General features: G+C 48.6%; 7 protein-coding genes across 7 annotated transcripts; 4 read left to right on the forward strand and 3 right to left on the reverse strand.

Moving 5' to 3' along the window:
* Positions 1–251: 251 nt before the first annotated feature.
* Positions 252–2,350, reverse strand: LHYA1_G005635 (uncharacterized protein; the record flags this gene model as incomplete). The annotated part of the gene is made up of 4 exons (XM_031150579.1): positions 252–1,607; positions 1,657–1,819; positions 1,876–1,959; positions 2,022–2,350. The coding sequence occupies 4 exons, from the start codon at positions 2,348–2,350 to the stop codon at positions 252–254; spliced, it is 1,932 nt and encodes a 643-aa protein (XP_031003514.1).
* A 3,374-nt stretch (positions 2,351–5,724) lies between these two features.
* aflF (Norsolorinic acid reductase B) lies at positions 5,725–6,986 on the forward strand (the record flags this gene model as incomplete). Its single annotated transcript, XM_031150580.1, has 3 exons — positions 5,725–5,849; positions 5,907–6,219; positions 6,273–6,986. 3 exons carry the CDS (start codon positions 5,725–5,727, stop codon positions 6,984–6,986), a joined length of 1,152 nt encoding a protein of 383 aa, XP_031003515.1.
* Positions 6,987–7,921: 935 nt separating this feature from the next.
* Positions 7,922–9,184, forward strand: LHYA1_G005637 (uncharacterized protein; the record flags this gene model as incomplete). Its single annotated transcript, XM_031150581.1, has 2 exons — positions 7,922–8,576; positions 8,634–9,184. The coding sequence occupies 2 exons, from the start codon at positions 7,922–7,924 to the stop codon at positions 9,182–9,184; spliced, it is 1,206 nt and encodes a 401-aa protein (XP_031003516.1).
* Positions 9,185–9,992: 808 nt separating this feature from the next.
* Positions 9,993–10,972, forward strand: LHYA1_G005638 (Cytochrome b-c1 complex subunit Rieske, mitochondrial; the record flags this gene model as incomplete). Its single annotated transcript, XM_031150582.1, has 3 exons — positions 9,993–10,496; positions 10,572–10,722; positions 10,791–10,972. 3 exons carry the CDS (start codon positions 9,993–9,995, stop codon positions 10,970–10,972), a joined length of 837 nt encoding a protein of 278 aa, XP_031003521.1.
* A 667-nt stretch (positions 10,973–11,639) lies between these two features.
* cct1 (T-complex protein subunit alpha) lies at positions 11,640–13,640 on the reverse strand (the record flags this gene model as incomplete). Its single annotated transcript, XM_031150583.1, has 4 exons — positions 11,640–13,169; positions 13,222–13,307; positions 13,362–13,409; positions 13,460–13,640. 4 exons carry the CDS (start codon positions 13,638–13,640, stop codon positions 11,640–11,642), a joined length of 1,845 nt encoding a protein of 614 aa, XP_031003522.1.
* A 286-nt stretch (positions 13,641–13,926) lies between these two features.
* YHR020W (putative proline--tRNA ligase) lies at positions 13,927–15,660 on the reverse strand (the record flags this gene model as incomplete). Its single annotated transcript, XM_031150584.1, is given in 3 exon segments — positions 13,927–15,181; positions 15,208–15,230; positions 15,247–15,660. 3 exon segments carry the CDS (start codon positions 15,658–15,660, stop codon positions 13,927–13,929), a joined length of 1,692 nt encoding a protein of 563 aa, XP_031003537.1.
* A 263-nt stretch (positions 15,661–15,923) lies between these two features.
* Positions 15,924–17,798, forward strand: gua1 (GMP synthase [glutamine-hydrolyzing]; the record flags this gene model as incomplete). Its single annotated transcript, XM_031150585.1, has 3 exons — positions 15,924–15,994; positions 16,070–17,471; positions 17,640–17,798. The coding sequence occupies 3 exons, from the start codon at positions 15,924–15,926 to the stop codon at positions 17,796–17,798; spliced, it is 1,632 nt and encodes a 543-aa protein (XP_031003536.1).
* Positions 17,799–18,063: the final 265 nt, after the last annotated feature.

Below are 18,063 nucleotides of genomic sequence, written 5' to 3' on the forward strand. Positions count from 1 at the left end.
AAGGCAATAAAATGATATGCGAATCATGGGTCTAGAACGTAAGAGGCATGAATCTGGAAAAGGAAACGAGAAGAGTCGAAATCTATGTAGAAGGTGCTGCGTCGCTAAGAAAGTTGGCTGGACCTCGCCAACGGCGCAAGTAAAGCGTATAATTCTTCATGTCGAATGAGAAATGCAAATGGCCGGAACTCCAATACCGAAAGTAACACCATCATAAGCCATGGAATATGAAACGTGTCAGGAGTAAGCAATCATGCTTGAGGCAAACTGGAACCAGTTTCAGTCGAGCCATCGCCCTCGATAGTCTTCCTCCAGTGGTCTGGCATGCATACACATACAAGTGGAAATGCCTTGATTTCACCACTAACAGCTGGCGATTCGTCTCTTCGACCAGATGTGTTCGAGACTCCGCTGTCTCGTTGAACATTTCTTTTAGCATCCCAGTCTTCCGCGCGCTCGTCGGTTAAAACTCCGGTTGCCCAACCATCATCCCAGATACCCACTACTTTGAGCATGTCACCACGCTCTAAAGCGAACTCGTCACCCGCTCGAGGTTGGTAGGCCCAGAGTGTGGCAACTTTGTCTCCTGGGTGGATCTCCTCAGACGAATAGTAGTCTTTGAAGAAGGGTAACTGTTCGGATTGCTGGCTAGCGGCTGCTTGTGGTGATGACAAATCACCACCACTTCCTGAATTTGGTGATTGCGGGTCGTCGAATCCAAGAGCTGAATTACTCGAAAGAGACCCTGCACGTCGCTGTGCTGTTGGAGGAGGTCGTAGAATGCCGCGTTGATTAATCGACTCCGGACTATATTCATCCGAAGACGACTGGTCATGTTTTCGGGTACGTCTAGCTGCATATCCACCCATTGCACCAGCAGCGGCGGCATTCCTGGCAGCACTGCCTTCATTTCGAGGAGGCGAGTCACCTGAGTGACCCTCTAGAGCCGACATTCGCGCAATTCGTCCTCCTGGAAGTACTTCGTAGCCTTCGGGGGTTGTTGTCGTGCCCACTCCGTTGTATGCCATGCTGCTTTGACCTTTCCTGGCAGGCGATGGTTGGTTGAAAACACTTCCATTCTGGCTTCCACGTCTGCGACGCAAGCAGAGTAACAGAAGAACAGCGAACGCTGCAATGAGCGCGGCCCCAACAATAGACCCCACAACAATACCAGCAATAGCGCCTCCAGACAGCCCCTTCTTCGAACTAGATGCAGCGGCCGTACTTGAAGCTGATGCGGAAGTTGAAGAAGTGGGAGAGGCAGTGGGAGAGGCAGTGGGAGACGACGTGGCGAATGTCACGAAAGCAGTAATCGTTGGCAGCACAACTCCGGCACACCTTTTTTCGGCATTGGAATTATAACAGCACGTGTCTGTACTGTTCTGTCCTCCCGCACCACAATATTGACATAAGCCAACCGTACTGTTCCCGAAGCCACAGTTCTGATCCTCATTTACAGACCCGTCTATGCAGGTACCGCTCAAAGAGTTGGCTGGCAGTGCGCAATTTGTAAAATCAGCTCTAATTTGAGAATCCGAGTTGCTGTTGGGGTTTGAGCAGAGCGCGCTGTTGGCAATGATCATAGCCTCGCTCTCGGCTTGATCGGCCTGGTAGATATTAGCAAGAGATAAGGTAGCCGTATACTATGGCACTTACACATGTAGCAGCGCAGACTGGCCGCGAATCTGCTGTTGATAGTGCACATGGTGTCTTGGAATTTTGAATTATTGAATTACATATTACGGTGGTTGTGAAGCGTGCATAAAGGTTTGTGGTGTTGGTCAAATCGAGATTTCCACAGCCAAGAAGTGTTTGGTACCTGCATATTTTGTTAGGAATGTTGCGGCAATGTGGGACTAGTGATTAAAGACATACTTCTGTTGCACGTAGCTTGTAGAGACATACGAGCGCAATTGTTCGTCAAACGTCGCAGTGCTCGAAACGTATTGCAGAAAGGGGCTAAAAGCTTTGTGTCAGTACTCAATCGTCTCTATGTCAAGGAAAAGTCGTGAGGAACGTACAAAAGGCCGACCAGAGTGCTGTCGGTGGATATCGACGAAGAGCTGAAGCCTGGACATTGGGTCGACCCGGTGAGCGATATGCAGTTCTCGGCCATCGCAGCTGGTACAGTCGCGAGAATTGACAAGAGAGCTGTCCTGGTGTTCAGACGCATTGATCGTTGTTTTCGTTTGCCCTGACCGTATCCATCTCCCCCATTCTTCGTTCTCGAAGCCATTGCTGGACCTGGCGTGGGTGCTGACAGGTTTACTGTATTGTCGATGCTCGCATTGTTGGACGGCAATGTCTGGATTCTGTTTCCGTGGCCACTTTGCAGGTATTCCTCCCTCATGTTTCGTTTTGGGCGTCCTCCTTCACCTCATCTACGCGCGCCTCGATCGGTCTTCGAGGCGGTGGATCTTCTCTTCTCTTCCGTTGGCGCTGGCGTAGATAAAATGCCGTCCTTGATGAATGGCGTCTCCTTACTTCACTTGACTAACCAAAAAAGCCCCGAGGTACCAGTGTACCTACGAAGGCGAAACGAAGTGAAACTGCAAACGAGTGACTATTGAGAATTGTGAATCTGAAGGAGCGTTGGCCGTGGAGAAGGGGAGGTGAGGTGAGGAGAGAAAGCGGGAGGCTGGCAGGGGAGGGAGGCACGGCTCGGCGGATTTGTTCGCTTCGGAGGGAGGTGGAGGTGGAGGTGGAGGTGGAGGGGAGCCTGAGGGTAATTTGGGCCAGGAAAAGGGAAAGCGCAGGCGGCCGGTGCGCCGTCTTGACTGTTGAAGCTGTTTGACTGTGTTGGAGTAGCCTGAGTGCTGACAAGGACTTGGGTGTGAAGTAGAATTAAATTATCCAGGGCGTTTCGGGCGAGTACGAGTGTACTGGAGGAGGTTTTAGATTGGTATATGCAGTCAATCGACTCGCTAGAGTTACAGTACAAGTACACTACAGCACCGGCATATATGTTCTTCATATACCTACGGTAGGTAGACAGTCTTTCAACCTCTCCCAGCTTTCTCCCAGCTTTCTCCCAGCTTTCTCCCAGCTACATGATAGGACGCATCCAGCAATATCATTGGCTTCACGACGTCGCGACAACGTGATGCTGGCAGCCATGCTCTTCCTCCTTGGGTCTAGCAGGAACGTGTGGGAAATGAGGGTCGGCCTAGTCGTGCGAAGCTGTGCTCAAACCAGCAAGACTGCAGCCAAACCATCTATATCTGGTTACTAGTAAAAGCTTCGAGCAAGCTATGACAGTATGTTTACGAATGACATTACATTACATTTATAAATACTTCTTACTAGCTGGCCAACAATAGCCGCATCAAACGTTGAATATCATCTTTTGTTCTGCTTGTTACCTTTCCTTACCTTACCTTACCTTACCTTTAGATCATGGGCATGGTTAGGTCTGTGCTATGAGATAGCGTTCCCGTCCCGAGCCCGGGCAAACCATGTTTCTTGAACAAACAAACAGAGAAAAACAGAAAAAGCATCTTCTGTCATTTGAATCCTATATTTTCTTCTTTCTCATCTCCTCTAAATAAATGATAGATCACACTTCATATATCCAGCAGATAAAACAGCTCTGTTCAATCCCGATTTGATTTCACTATCAAAGGGCTCCATTTGGAAAAGAAAAAGCAGAGTCCTACAGAGGTATGCGACTGGATCTTACAAAATACCAAGTACGGTCTCTCATAGCATGTGCCATCACTGCGAAGCCCTTATATTCTTTCTTGCGTTAAATGGGACTACTGTACACCGATACCTATCACGCGGAAGAGGAAAACGAGAAAAACACGAAAGCGAAGACGAAGCTTTCCTTTTGTATGCGGCATTTGTGCTCAGCATACCGACCCAAGGCGTGTCGTTCGTAGACAAACAAGGGTCTTTCGGAAATTAGATGAATGAGCGGATGACAAGGGGTAAATAATACCCGGCAAGCTGGGGCTGGGTTGATAACAGTCCTGATTATGGTTTGATCAGCATCGGCTCGCTCTTGGGACCTAGGCATGGCATTGCATGGATCTTTGCTCGATCGGAAAAATGCAACGCCTTTCTTGGGGGAGGCAAGGGGGTCGGGGGAAAACCTGACACGTTGAAGGGATTCAGAGCAGATTGATGTTCAACAATAAAACGAAACAAAAAGATGGTTCTCTGATAGCTTTGAAAACCATTCGAGCCATCAGCGGGTTGCTTGAAGAGCTGCCGCTGAGGCCAGTGGTCGATGAAGAGAAGACACCGTTTTGCGATTCTCTCCTCTCTTGAACGAGGAAATTCCTTGGATTTGTTATGTTGCGTCGATCGGATCCTACAGTATCTAGTGTTCTCACAGAAGATGCGACTGGGTGTCAAAATTACACCTCTCCTTGGTATTTCTATACGAGATAGATCGCGGTTCAGAGCTCGCGTGTAAGTTTGACGCGTCTTGTTGCCAGCAGCGAGGCTACTGTACGAGGCAAGGCTATCATCAATTTCAAGGTCTCAGCACTACCTAGCAAGTCATGATCAAAATTTACATCTGATATCAGACTCTCAGTCTAAAAGTCTCGGAGAACACGATACTCGTATGAAACACCGGTTGTCGCTGTTCCACAACTTCATTTCTTTATGCTCTCTCTCCCGAAAAAGTTTGCTAATTTTCATTCGCATCATCCCCCTTTTACTATATTATATCATACATGTTTATTATCACACTTGTCCCTTGTCGTAAATTCCCGAGACCTTCGAATCCCGCTTTCTTTCCACGAGCCACCGGGCCAGGTGACACTACGCTTTGCGCAATAGGAATCTTCCAAACCACCAAGACCCGCCTACGGTAGGTATTTCGATGCTGGCTGTTGGAGAGAGGTACACATGCAATAAATGAGCGGATCTATACCTCTGCGTTCCATTACCGTGTACGAAGTTTGGAAAGGCGCAAGTTCTGACTGGAAACTTTCCTTTGATATGTTTGTTGCGTTGGTGAAGTAGGTGTGGTTTGAATAAAGGTTCCCGGAGGTGTAGGCTTTGCCTAGGTATGAGCTAATCAATGTTCATTTTGGAGGTAGCTTCAATGTCTTGTTCGCTGTGAGACCTTGAACGGGCACTTCCAAGTTCTGATACTTAATAATGCTAACATGGCTATAGGTAGGAGACAGCAGAGTTGAGTATTTACGCTTACTCAGTCGTAGGTCGACGATTGAAATACAAAGTACGCATCGCTTAGTGGACGGAAGCATTCAATTGGACGAACATGACTAAATCTGCCTCGTCTTTTAAACTTGTTCATTAGCAAGCATGGACTTACAGCTTGCATCTTGTATCATATTGGCCGTCGGAGTAGAGTAGACTCGGATGTGGGGTGGGGTTCTTAAATCCGACGCACTGACCAGTCCGCATCGGCTTGCTCCTCAAAACTCGACCTACTGTACTGGCTGGCTACCTTAGATATCAAAAAACTCAGTGTTCCATGTGGAGTGGTGGAGTGACTACCTTATTTCCACACCTACCTAATGCAAGACCCTGGAGCTAAGGACGGATATGGGGTTTAGGTCTGTCGAATGCATTAATATCATCATGAGATCATACTTTGGCCCTCCGGGAGGTGCAGTATAAGTACTGCGGTAGGTCCGGGTAGATGGACTCCAATTCTTCTTCATTCCTCACGTGTAGACTCAATACAGTACTTCAACATAACCCTACATTCCTGCTCCATTTCAACTCCATCTAATCTTCACAATGGCTTCCTGGCCCCCACCACCACCAGCCAGAAGGCCTCTTGGCACTTATCGAATGCTGGCACCAAATGCCTCTGTTCGAGTTTCTCCCTTGTGCCTTGGTTCAATGAACTTTGGTGATGCTTGGTAAGCCTGGTCTCACTTTTAATGGAGAGGGAGGACTGACATGATGTCTTCTCATAGGCAAGCATTCATGGGAAAGTGCGACAAGAAGCAGACCGAGGCGATTCTTGACTACTACTACGATGCTGGAGGAAACTTCATCGATACCGCAAGCAACTATCAAGATGAGGAATCAGAGATGTGGATTGGAGACTGGATGAAGAGAAGGGGGAACAGAGATGAGATGGTCATCGCTACAAAATTCACTACTCCATACAGAGCGGGAAAGGGTGACAAGGAAATCATTATCAACGCTGCTGGCAATGGATCTAAATCCCTTCATCTTTCACTGGAGAAGAGCTTAAAGAAGTTGCAGACTACCTACATCGATGTGGTAAGTTGAAATTGGCAACTCCCCTTTGGAAAGTAATCCTGACGCATCTTCAGCTCTATGTCCATTGGTGGGACTACACCTGCTCTATTCCAGAGCTCATGCAATCGCTCAACACTGCCGTGAACCAAGGAAAAGTCCTCTACCTCGGAATCTCCGATACCCCCGCCTGGATTGTATCAAAAGCCAACGAGTACGCGCGCCAAAACGGCCTCCGCCAATTCTCCGTCTACCAAGGACAATGGTCAGCTGAACACCGCGACTTCGAGCGCGAAATCATCCCCATGGCCGCTTCGGAAGGCATGGGACTCGCACCGTGGGGCGCTCTCGGCGGGGGAGCCTTCAAGACCGAGGCGCAGAGGCAGAACGCCAAGGAGGGCGAGAAACGAAACTTGGGCGGAGCCAGCGAAGCTGCTATTAAGATTAGCAAGGTGCTTGAGAAGATCGCCGCAAAGAACGACGTCCAGCTCACCTCGGTGGCTCTAGCGTACGTTATGCAGAAGGCTCCATATGTCTTTCCAATCATCGGTGGCCGGAACATCGAGCACTTGAAGGGCAATATCCAAGGTCTGTCGTTGCAGTTGAGCGGGGAAGATATCGAGGAGATCGAGGCAGCGAATGCTTTCGATATCGGGTTCCCTCACAACTTCTTGGGTGGAGCGAAGGGTGTGAAGAGCCCAGACGATGTTTGGCTTATAAAGATGGCTGGTTATACGCAACATGTTGCGTGGCCACAGCCCATTGGCGCTATCGAGAAATCCCAAAGATGAAATGGAGCAGATAGCTAGATCAAGTATTCAAAGAATCTTCACTGTCCTTTATACGTGATGACTCTGAGACTGAAGTCCATACGGCTCGGAGCTTGCGAAAGATGTTGGTGACATGAATGGTAGCACTTGCAAGAGTGGTCCTCGTATTAAAAAGCGCTGACCTCCAGAGTAACCTTGGACCAACAGTACAGATACCTACCTGCACTGCTTTGTTTAACTTATAATTGCTTTCTGGGGTATTGGAGCATAGAATCGATTAATATTGAGTCAAGTTCTCTCTCCAAAAGCAACACCAATCAAGATGTAAGCTGACAAAACCCATCCTTAAATCTCGAGCTTCGAACCATAACCGTAAAGTAGATATCAGAGGTGATAGTGATTTGAATGTTCTCAATCTTTTATTACTTCCGTGGCACTTGATTGATGTACCGGAAGCATAGTTGGAATAAATGCTACTTTCGAATGAAACCAGACTCGAGAGAACATAAACATAATACCTAAAATCTTACAGCATAGGTAAGCATTGTTACGTTTGCATCATATCATGCCGGATGAGGGCGCGGGGTCGGCCCGCTAGCGCCTAATGCAATGCAATGGGGATATGTAGGCAGGGCAAGGCAGGACAAAGCACTTGTTGTAGCTATTTAACTATTCACATGGCCCCTCCCCCCCTCGACAATGACCACGTCAACAGCCTTAGATTTCATCAATAAAGCAGCTGCTCGAGCTTTTCAATCGCGCGAACGTGGGTCATCCATCCATTCTACACCGCCTGGCACTTCTGCAACTTGCGACAACCTCGAGTAAACCAAACCATCACCGACCTGGTGAATCAAAAATCAACACAACTTCTCGTTTTCAAACCTGGGCGCAACACATCATTCACCTCTCTTCGATCAGATCAGATCAGATCAGCGGAAAAGAACGCCCCCGATATGGATCAACTATCTCACCTAAAAAATACCGTTACCGACTACCTCTCTTTTGCGAAACGCCGCCGGACTATCGGAGCATCAACTGCGACGCCAGTTAAAGAGACCGAACACACGTTTATTACGCCGGCATCCGAACCGACGGCGTTGGGCACATTCAGGGACAAGCTTTATACAGCGTCGACGCTGAATCCACGGAAGCGGGGTCGAAGCGAGTTCGAGGGCGATGGATCGGGGCTTTCACCAAATGATTCCGTGTCGCAGTTGACGTCCTCGGAGGACGAGGGGGAGACTGAAGGAAGCGGAGATGCATTAGTCAAGCTCGAGGAAGCGATCGAAGAAGATATGGAGGAGGCTGAGATGGAAGAAGAGGAAGAAGAAGAAGAGAACGCGGATGCGGTAACCCAGGCAAAGGTTCAGGAATACCTCGCGAGACAAGCCGAGTTGGAAATGAGGAAGGAGGAGATTGAGACGGCTAGAGCAGCTGGAGATTGGCATACCGATGAGCTATATCTGTTCGAGAGGCTCACTATGCGCAGTTACGAGGAGCTGATTCCTGTGCAATGGAAAATTGACTTTCCTACTCTTCCCGAGTTACTCTTCACGGATGATCCTGTCAGAATTTTCATCAGCTACAACTGCAATTCAAGTAATCGAGGTGAGCTATATGAATCTTTGTTGATTACATTACATTTCATTTCTAATATTTGTTTAGGTGTGAAAGCATTGCAAGAACTATTGAAGCTGGGAGCACGTGTTAGAGAGAAAGTTGCTGCTGGCGGTGCACCCGAACCACTGGTTGCGAGAGAGATCAAACGATACATTCAGTATACCGAGAAGGACGGTGGCTACTCTAGGAAACGGTTCCTTCCAGTCATCTCCGTCGTCAGAGCTCGTCCGGGTGAGGCAATCGACTCGATCACCCAGGCTATCACCAGTGAGATGACTTTCCTCGCTGAGAAACATCGGGAAAGTTTGGGCTTCCACATCAACGGAGAATCCGAGCTCGATGCTAACAAACGAGTCCCGCCTCTTCTCTATGGCATGATTGTCGCTAGGACGAATGTCATCTTCGTCACCCTCGACTCTGCCAATCCGGACGCCACCATCCGACATATGACACACTTTGATTTTGCTGTCAAGAAAATGGATGTTTGGAATGGCTTTGCAATTTCAATCATGGCTATCTGTGCCAGGAATTATACTATGGCTACCAAGGACGAGCTGGAAGACGACGACGATCCTGAAAGCGATCCCGATCTTTGACCCTGCTGCTGAGCAGCTTGTAAGAATTGCAGGATGAATTGTTTGTCGCTGACTTGATTTTGCTTGCCCTTCTTTGCTGTGGCAAAGGTACTAATTGGACTATACTTGTACTTACTAGGAGCGAAGTTAACAGCGGATGGCGGCTTTTGCAGATTATGATGGATGGATATAGATTTGATTTGGAGTATGGATGGATGATTGTGCTTTTCATTTGTTTATGGAGCGAAATACCCAAATACCCAGTGCTACATTGTCTGTACTTATGTTATGATGCCAGCTACGAGTACCTTGAATCGGAATTTGATGCCCTTTATAAATGATATGATTTTGACTCTTGCCATGACTAGCTCTGCTCTTCAAGTAAAATACACGGGAATAATTCTTTACGTGCTTGTAATAATACTCCTGGTGGGAGAAGGAAAATGTAATACTTGTCGTTACTTGTGCAGATCTGTACATGAGTGAGATATCACTAGAAATATATGTAATTCAAATATTTGCTTGTAAGTCGCACGCACATTACGAATATAAATAGCAACTCTTTAATCCTTATAACCTAAAAGTTTCACCTTGACATAAACCATGCTGTTGTCTTGGGTTTCAAATTAATTTATAGAGTTCTTTTCATCCTCGGAACGTTCCTGGGTAAGTGCATTCGCAACCGACCAATCACACGCGCCAATTTCTCATCATCCAAAATCCAGAAGCTCTGCTCTGCCGACCCGACGCAACCTCAAAAACCTCACTCACCTCACCACCAATCCACCTCCCAGCACCACCACACACCCACCATCAACCCCAGCCCACGATGGCGTCCCTCGCACACACATCGCGCACGCTGCTGCGCACGCTCCCCACACGCACCCTCATGCCATTGCGGACGCTGTCCACGAGCGCCGCTAGAGCCGAGGCCAGCTCCTCGTTCGACAGCCCTTTCAAGGGCATGGGCAGCGATGCCGCGAGCAAGATCCCGGATTTCTCGCACTACAGGAGCAAGCAGGGCTCGGGGAGCAATCTGGTCTTTCAGTACTTCATGGTGGGTACTATGGGCGCGTTGACGGCGGCGGGCGCCAAGGCTACGGTTCAAGGTACGTTTTTACCCTGGGGTGTCATGGCATGGCTTGGTTGGAGCTTGGGATATGATATGATGTGCGGATGGGTTGAGGGTGTTGGGGGGAGCTCAATTGAGTGTGTTGCGTTGCTGACGATTGATGCGTGTGTAGATTTCTTGGTCAACATGTCTGCTTCGGCGGATGTCCTGGCTATGGCTAAGGTCGAGGTCGATCTTAGCACTATCCCTGAGGGCAAGAACGTACGTTACACTATCTATATATTCAATTGGATATACGCGGGAGGGAGAGGAAACAGGTGCTGATTGAGGAGATAGGTTCTCATCAAATGGCGAGGCAAGCCAGTCTTCATTCGCCACAGAACGGCGGATGAGATCAAGCAAGCCGAGAACGTCAAGATCGAGACATTGCGGGATCCCCAGAAGGATGAGGATCGTGTTAAGAAGCCGGAGTGGTTGATCATGGTTGGTATGTATACCCATTGCCCATTGCCCACCCTCCTTTCCTTCAGGCAGAATCTAATGGAAGCTCTACAGGTGTCTGCACACACTTGGGATGCGTGCCCATTGGCGAAGCCGGTGACTTTGGAGGATGGTTCTGCCCGTGCCACGGCTCCCACTACGATATTTCCGGGCGTATAAGAAAGGGACCTGCTCCGCTTAACCTCGAGATTCCAACATACGAATTCCCCGAGGATATGTCATTGGTCATTGGTTGATTTGTATAGTTGGGGAGGGGGCTCGTTTGTTTGTTTGTTAGATGGGATGATTGATAGATGGATGATGGGATGGTATGGAGACTTGCGGCTTTGTAGAAGGGGGTGGGGCCGTTGTACAAAAGATCCTCGAATGAAAGAAAGCATTGCAAATAAAGATTATGTCTTGATATCTCTATCCGTGTCAGCTGTGTCGCGAGTAGAGCACTCCATACAAGAATTCTTGCAATGAAACCCAGTAAGAATGTTTGGATATCTCAAACCAACGGAGACCCGATTAGCTGGCCGTGTCGAATTGTGAAGTAGGTAACAAATACATTTCACAGGCTGATTGATGTATGTATGTGCTGAAGAAAAAAAGAACCTATAGGTTGAGCTGGCTTGAGATCTTTAGGATTTAGGGAGGGAGAATGAGAGAGACGTCCCGCTCAGCATGAGATGAGATGCTGAACTCACGGTTCTCTTCATCAATGACCGAGCATGTCCATCGTCCTGCTCGCTCGCCCCTCTGCCCAGCATCTAGTTTAATCAAAGTAGTGTATTACACAAGTGGCATGAATATCTTCTTATAGGCCATGTCAATTTTCTGCTAGCCCTCTACGGGCAATGCTTTACATATCTAGTGCATAATATTACAGCATCAACCCGCCCCCGCCCCCCGCTTCACTCATCAATGGCCATGTCCATCGTCCTGCTCGCCCCGCTGTTCAGGATCGAGCTTGATAAGCGTATCTATCCTCATGATCGAAATACAAGCTTCAACCGCCGATTTCAACTGCCTAATCTTGCTCATACTCGGCTCCAAAACACCTGCCTTGATCTCATCCACAACCTTGCCCTTGGTCAGATCCAGACCGTAGTTCTTGTAGTTCTTCTTCTTGGCAATGGTCTTCTCGTCCTCGTTGGCATCGCCGTCTTGGATACGTTGAGATAGGGCGTGGCGGGACCGCAACTGGGCTACGAGCTCAGAGGAGTCCTTGGCGGCGTTGACGGCGAGGGTTTTGGGGATGACAAGGAGAGACTGCGCGAACTCGCCGATGGCGAGTTGCTCGCGGGAGCCAACGGTGCCAGCGAATTCTTCAAGGTAGATGTGAAGGGCAGTCTCGACTGCTCCGCCACCGGGTACGATGCTTCCACTCTCGAGGGTTCGCTTGACAGCGCACAGCGAGTCATGGACCGATCTCTCCATCTCGTCGAGTTGGTAGTCGTTGGGCCCTCGGAGGATGATGGAGGCCGAGGTGTGGACTTTGGTGCCCTTGACCAGGATACACTCATCATCTGAGATTCTCTCCTGAACAACTTCCTCGGCGTGTCCTAATGAAGAAGCCTCAAACTTCTCGTCTCCGTTCAAGTCTGACAGCGAGCTAATCAGGGTAGCGCCAGTTGCCTTGGCTATTCTTCGGAGATCCTCCTTTTTGCATCTTCGGACGGCCATAGCTCCCTTTTCAATGAACAGCTTTAGAACTAGATCATCAATACCCTTGGTAGTTAGAACAACATTTGCTCCAGCCTTCAAAATCATCTCAACTCTGTCCATGACAATACCAGCCTCACGTTGTCTGATTTGCTCCAGTTGCTGAGGATCATCGATTGTGATGTGTACGCCAAGCTTCATTCTCTCCTTTTGCAAGTTCATGTCGAGGACAGCGATCTTTGCATCGGTGACCTTTGTCTTCATGGCCTGCGAAGCAACTGTGCAATTTAATGCGTAACCCTTAACAAGAATAGACTCTAAAGCTCCCTTTCCGTGTGCCTTGAGAATGTTGACTGCCTTCACTGGATACTTGATCTCCCCTCTGTTATTCGTCGACTTGACTGCTTGCATCGCATCAACCACCATGTTGGAAAAGAACTCCGAGTCCGAGCCGATAATCTTGCTTGACATGGAAGTTTGGGCAATATTGATGAGGGACTCGCGGCCTAGCTGATCAACCTTCACACTGATGTTCTCGTGCATGTATTTGACAGCTTCGCGCAGAGCGAGACGGTAGCCGGTGATGATAGTCGTAGGGTGTATTCGGTTCTTCATAAGTTCGTTGGCTCTTCGCAGTAGCTCTGCTGCAATAATAACCACAGATGTTGTTCCATCACCAACCTCCTTGTCTTGTTGTTGTGCCAAATCTACCAAGATCTTACCCGCTGGGTGCTCGACATCTAGTAAACTAAGAATAGTTGCGCCATCGTTCGTAACTGTGACATCCTAGGAAATATTAGCATGCTGATATCTCTTTTGGAAAGCTACAATAGCTTACTCCTATATCATCCACCATCATCTTATCCAGGCCGCTGGGTCCAAATGAGCTCTTGACAACATTCGCGATAGCTTGAGTAGCAAGAACTATGCCAGAGGTTAGCTTGCGTCCGTAATGTATATTTCAAAGACTATGCATACCATTCTGGTCACGGATATCTGAACCACTAATTTTCTGGCCGCCGAGGACTGCATTTTGTTAGCTAAGAAAACGACCTTTTGGGCCAGGCACGCCTTACACAGAGTTCCGGCATTTCGCGGTTGTTCGAAAAGGGATCCCATTTTGTTTTGCTGGTGTTGATGCTGGCTGAACTTTTTAGACTGCCTCATCCAAATATTTCCAGGCGGCGCGACGCGCAGAGGAGCTTCTTCGGCGCTAGTGAGCTCGTCGGGGTCATGTGACCTGAACCGCTCACTCATCCTGGACTAAAAAGGAAGTAGCACTACTTTGGGGTTTCTTTAGTAGCTGCGTGGACTATTAGAAGGTCTCACAACTGGTACCGCTTCTATCGAGTACGATTTCCCTCTGACATTATAGGTTGTAAGGCCCAGCAAGAGCTTCTTATAGGACTGACTCCTCACAAGAGGCCACAGGTATGTGAGTTTACAAAGATTCTATCGGTTGCTCATTTCTCATTATTTTTGCTTGGATATCTCATAATGACATGCCCTCATAATGGTCGCAGCCTCCGGATACTTCTCAAAACTAGTAACTCCGGCCAAACATGCACCACTGCTCGGCCAACGCACCACACTCAGGATTCAGACACTTCGTAACACCCTTCTCAATCCCAGCAGGCTGCTCAAATGGAATACAGAGACTCTTCATTCCCATTGAAGGAGCCTTCAGCTCAGCAGGTCCCTCCTGCTCGTCCGCCTTTCCTGCCGTTAGGTCCTTGATCTTGTCTTCGCACTTCTCGGCCAGGCAGTGAGGAATCAACACTACGTTCTTCGCATCCAATGATGGAACTACCTCCTCCCAATTCGTAATGTTGATACGGTGGGCGCGGAACGAGGCTTCGGCTTTGGTGTACATGTCGCTCTGGATCTTCTCGAGAAGTGTGGGGATCTCGGTTGAGAGAGAGGCGATGTCGATGGTACCCTTTTCACCAGTATCTCGGCGGGCAAAAGAGATGACTTTTTGGGCGGCATCCTTGGGACCGTATTCGAGGCGGAGGGGGACACCCTTCAGCTCCCAATCACTGAACTTCCAGCCCGGAGTGTAGCCATCGCGGATGTCATAATCAGAGCGTACTCCTGCCTTCTTAAGAGTATCCTTGATGTCTTGTAAGTCGTCGTAGTGCTTCTTCTTGTCCTCTGGAGAGGTATTCTTGTTGATGCCGACGGGGATGATGATAGCTTGTAGCTTGGCGATTCTTGGGGGAAGAACAAGACCTTTGTCATCACCGTGAATCATGACCATAACACCAATAACACGCGTTGAGAGACCCCAAGAGTTTTGCCAAACGTGGAGATGCTTGGCCTTCTCGCCTTCCTTTGGATTGGGATCCTCGATTTTGATGTCGAACATTTTGCTGAAATTTTGGCCCAAACAATGAGATGTTCCACCTTGAATACCACGGCCATTGGAGGGGATGTAGCCTTCAACAGTTGTAGTGTAGTATCCTCCTGCGAACTTCTCCTTTTCAGTCTTACGGCCTCGCACAACAGGAACCGCAAGCAATTGCTCATAGACTCCAGCGTAGAGCTCAAGAATCTCTAGAACTTCCACACCAGCCAGTTCCTCTGTCAGATGCGCAGTATGTCCCTCTTGCCACAGAAACTCTCTGGCTCGTAAGAATGGTGTTGTCTGCTTGGCCTCCCACCGGACGACACTGTTCCATTGGTTGAGTCGGAAGGGAAGGTCGCGATGACTTCGAATCCACTTTGAATAGTAAGGGTACATGACAGCTTCAGAGGTAGGACGAACGGCGACTGGGACTTCGAGGTCTTTATCTCCACTGCAAGTAAAATGTCAGCTTTGAACCTGTGCAGATAAGGGCAGGTGAACTTGCGCTTTGGTAACCCAAGCAAGCTCAGGAGCAAAGCCCTCGACATGATCCTTCTCCTTCTCTAGTGACTTGGCGGATAAGAACATAGGGAAGCTTGTCTCCTCCACGCCCAGTAACTCAATTCGCTCTTGGAACCACTTTCGGATTTCCGCCCAGATGAACATGGAAGTAGGACGCAAGATAAAGAAGCCAGCGATTTCATTGTAATACTCGATCATCTCTGCCTTGATAACGACCTCCTGATACCAGGCCGAAAAGTTGCCCACCTTGGTGACTGTCATACCGATTATGTCCTCCGACTTCTTGCCTCCCACAATAGGAAGGGCTGCTTGTTTTGCTGCTTTTGCGGCTTTCTCAGCGGCCTGTTTGGCTTGCTTTTCTGCCTTTTTAAGGGCACTTTTGGAGGGACCCTCAGCGTTGTCCGCCATCTTTGCGATTGACAGATGGAGCAATCAAAAGAAATCGTGTTTATGGAAAAGTGCGTCGCGTGTGACTCAAAGTGGACGACTCTTTTATTTTAATGCGACTGCGACTTCACTTCAACCCCCCGCTATTTAGCGCGCTTCAAGCGAAATATCAGCCTTGCCCCTGACCGAAGAAAACCCGACGCCCCGCCAAAATTTGCACCCCTCTATCCCCTCAATGCTGGTTGGAGTCATGTTCGACATAAAATCTCCAAAATATCGAAAGTATGGCGAACAACGGTGTGCTCCCCGATGAGCCTCACAAGTCCTTTGATACTATTCTGACATTGGATTTTGGGTTAGTAGATTTCCTAATCAAAACGCGTCTACTCTATCAAAAGCGTCTCAGTCAGACCTGACAGAAAAATCCCAGTTCCCAATACACTCACCTCATTACACGACGCTTGCGTGAACTCAATGTCTACTCTGAGATGCTACCGTGCACTCAGAAGATAGAAGATCTTTCCTGGAAACCAAAAGGCATTATCTTGTCCGGTGGTCCCTATTCTGTCTACGACGATGATGCACCGCACGTCGACCCAGCCATATTCGAACTAGGAGTCCCTATACTTGGAATATGTTATGGTTTACAGGAGATAGCATGGCATAACGGCAAGAATGTGGTTGCAGGAACAGAGAGAGAATTTGGCCATTCCGAATTGAAAGCAAAGAGGTTCGACGGTCACGTAGACTTGTTATTTAAGGATTTGGAGGATGATCTCAAGGTCTGGATGTCTCACGGCGACAAGCTGGCAGCGCTTCCTCCTTCCTTCCACATTATTGCGACTACGAAAAACGCCCCGTTTGCAGGTATTGCGCACGAAACTAAGCCAGTATATGGAATTCAATTCCACCCAGAGGTTACTCATACACCCCGAGGAATCAAGTTGCTGGAAAACTTTGCGGTTGGAATATGCAAGGCAAAGCAAGACTGGACCATGGACAAGTTTGTGGACAAGGAACTTGCTAGGATTCGAGCGTTGGTGGGAGAGAAAGGACAAGTCTTGGGAGCTGTTAGTGGAGGTGTTGATTCCACAGTCGCGGCCAAACTTATGCACGAGGCCATTGGAGACCGGTTCCATGCTGTCCTCGTCGACAACGGCTGCATGCGCCTCAACGAGTGCGAGCAAGTCAAGAAGACCTTGACTGAACACTTGGGTATCAACCTTACCGTGGTCGACGCTTCAGACCTCTTCCTGGACGGTCTCAAAGGCATTACGGACAACCCTGAAGCCAAACGCAAATTCATCGGAGGCACCTTCATCGATGTATTTGAAGCCGAGGCACTTAAGATTGAAAAAGCAGCCGCAGACTCGCCTAAAGCCGGAAAGATCGAGTTCTTCTTGCAAGGAACTCTCTACCCAGATGTAATTGAAAGCATCTCCTTCAAAGGTCCGTCGCAAACCATCAAGACCCACCACAACGTCGGAGGTCTTCCGGAACGAATGATGAACGGCCAAGGTCTCAAACTCATCGAGCCCCTTCGCGAACTCTTCAAAGACGAAGTTCGTGAAATGGGCCGCAAGCTCGGTATCCCCCACGATTTGATAATGCGCCACCCATTCCCCGGCCCCGGCATCGCCATCCGCGTCCTAGGAGAAGTAACACGGGAACAAGTCGCCATCGCCAGAAAGGCAGATTACATCTTCATCGAAGAGATCAAAGCCGCAGGCCTGTACGATCAAATCAGCCAGGCATTCGCCGCCTTGTTGCCGGTGAAGGCAGTGGGTGTCATGGGTGATAAGCGTGTGCATCAGCAGGTGATTTCGTTACGGGTAAGTGATTATTTGAGCATTTCCTTTATTATGTTTTGTCCCAACAAGACTATTATTTGCATCTCGATAAGATAAATCTGTGAAATACCGAGGGAGCGCGGAAGCTTGCAAACTCCCATCCCAAATTTCCTCTTGAACAGACAGTAACTAACTCGACAACCTCAACAGGCCGTCCAAACCACCGATTTCATGACGGCGAATATCTTCAGATTCGACTGGGATTTCCTCGAGCGCGTTTCCACGCGCATCGTGAACGAGGTTGATGGCATCTGTCGCGTTGAGTATGACTTGACCAGCAAACCCCCCGGTACCATTGAAATGGAGTAAAGGAAAGTAAAGAAAATAATACAATAGCTACGACCCGTTTTATGCTTTCGAAGCGTTATACGCTCGCTGTAGCTACAGTTATAGACCGTAGATCTTGATTGAAAAAAAGAATTAAAATGCGTACGTAACTAACGTCTATCCCTGTGTGCCGAGACACCCCACGAGTATAACGAGACAAAACGTACCGCCGTTTTTCGTGATTCAAGGTTTCCTACGCAGGGCTTCCACCCAGAGCGACTTACATGATCTTGCCCAGTACAGTACT

Source organism: Lachnellula hyalina, assembly GCF_007821495.1.
Source record: "Lachnellula hyalina strain CBS 185.66 chromosome Unknown contig00119, whole genome shotgun sequence".
In the NCBI taxonomy this organism is placed as follows: Eukaryota; Fungi; Ascomycota; class Leotiomycetes; order Helotiales; family Lachnaceae; genus Lachnellula; species Lachnellula hyalina.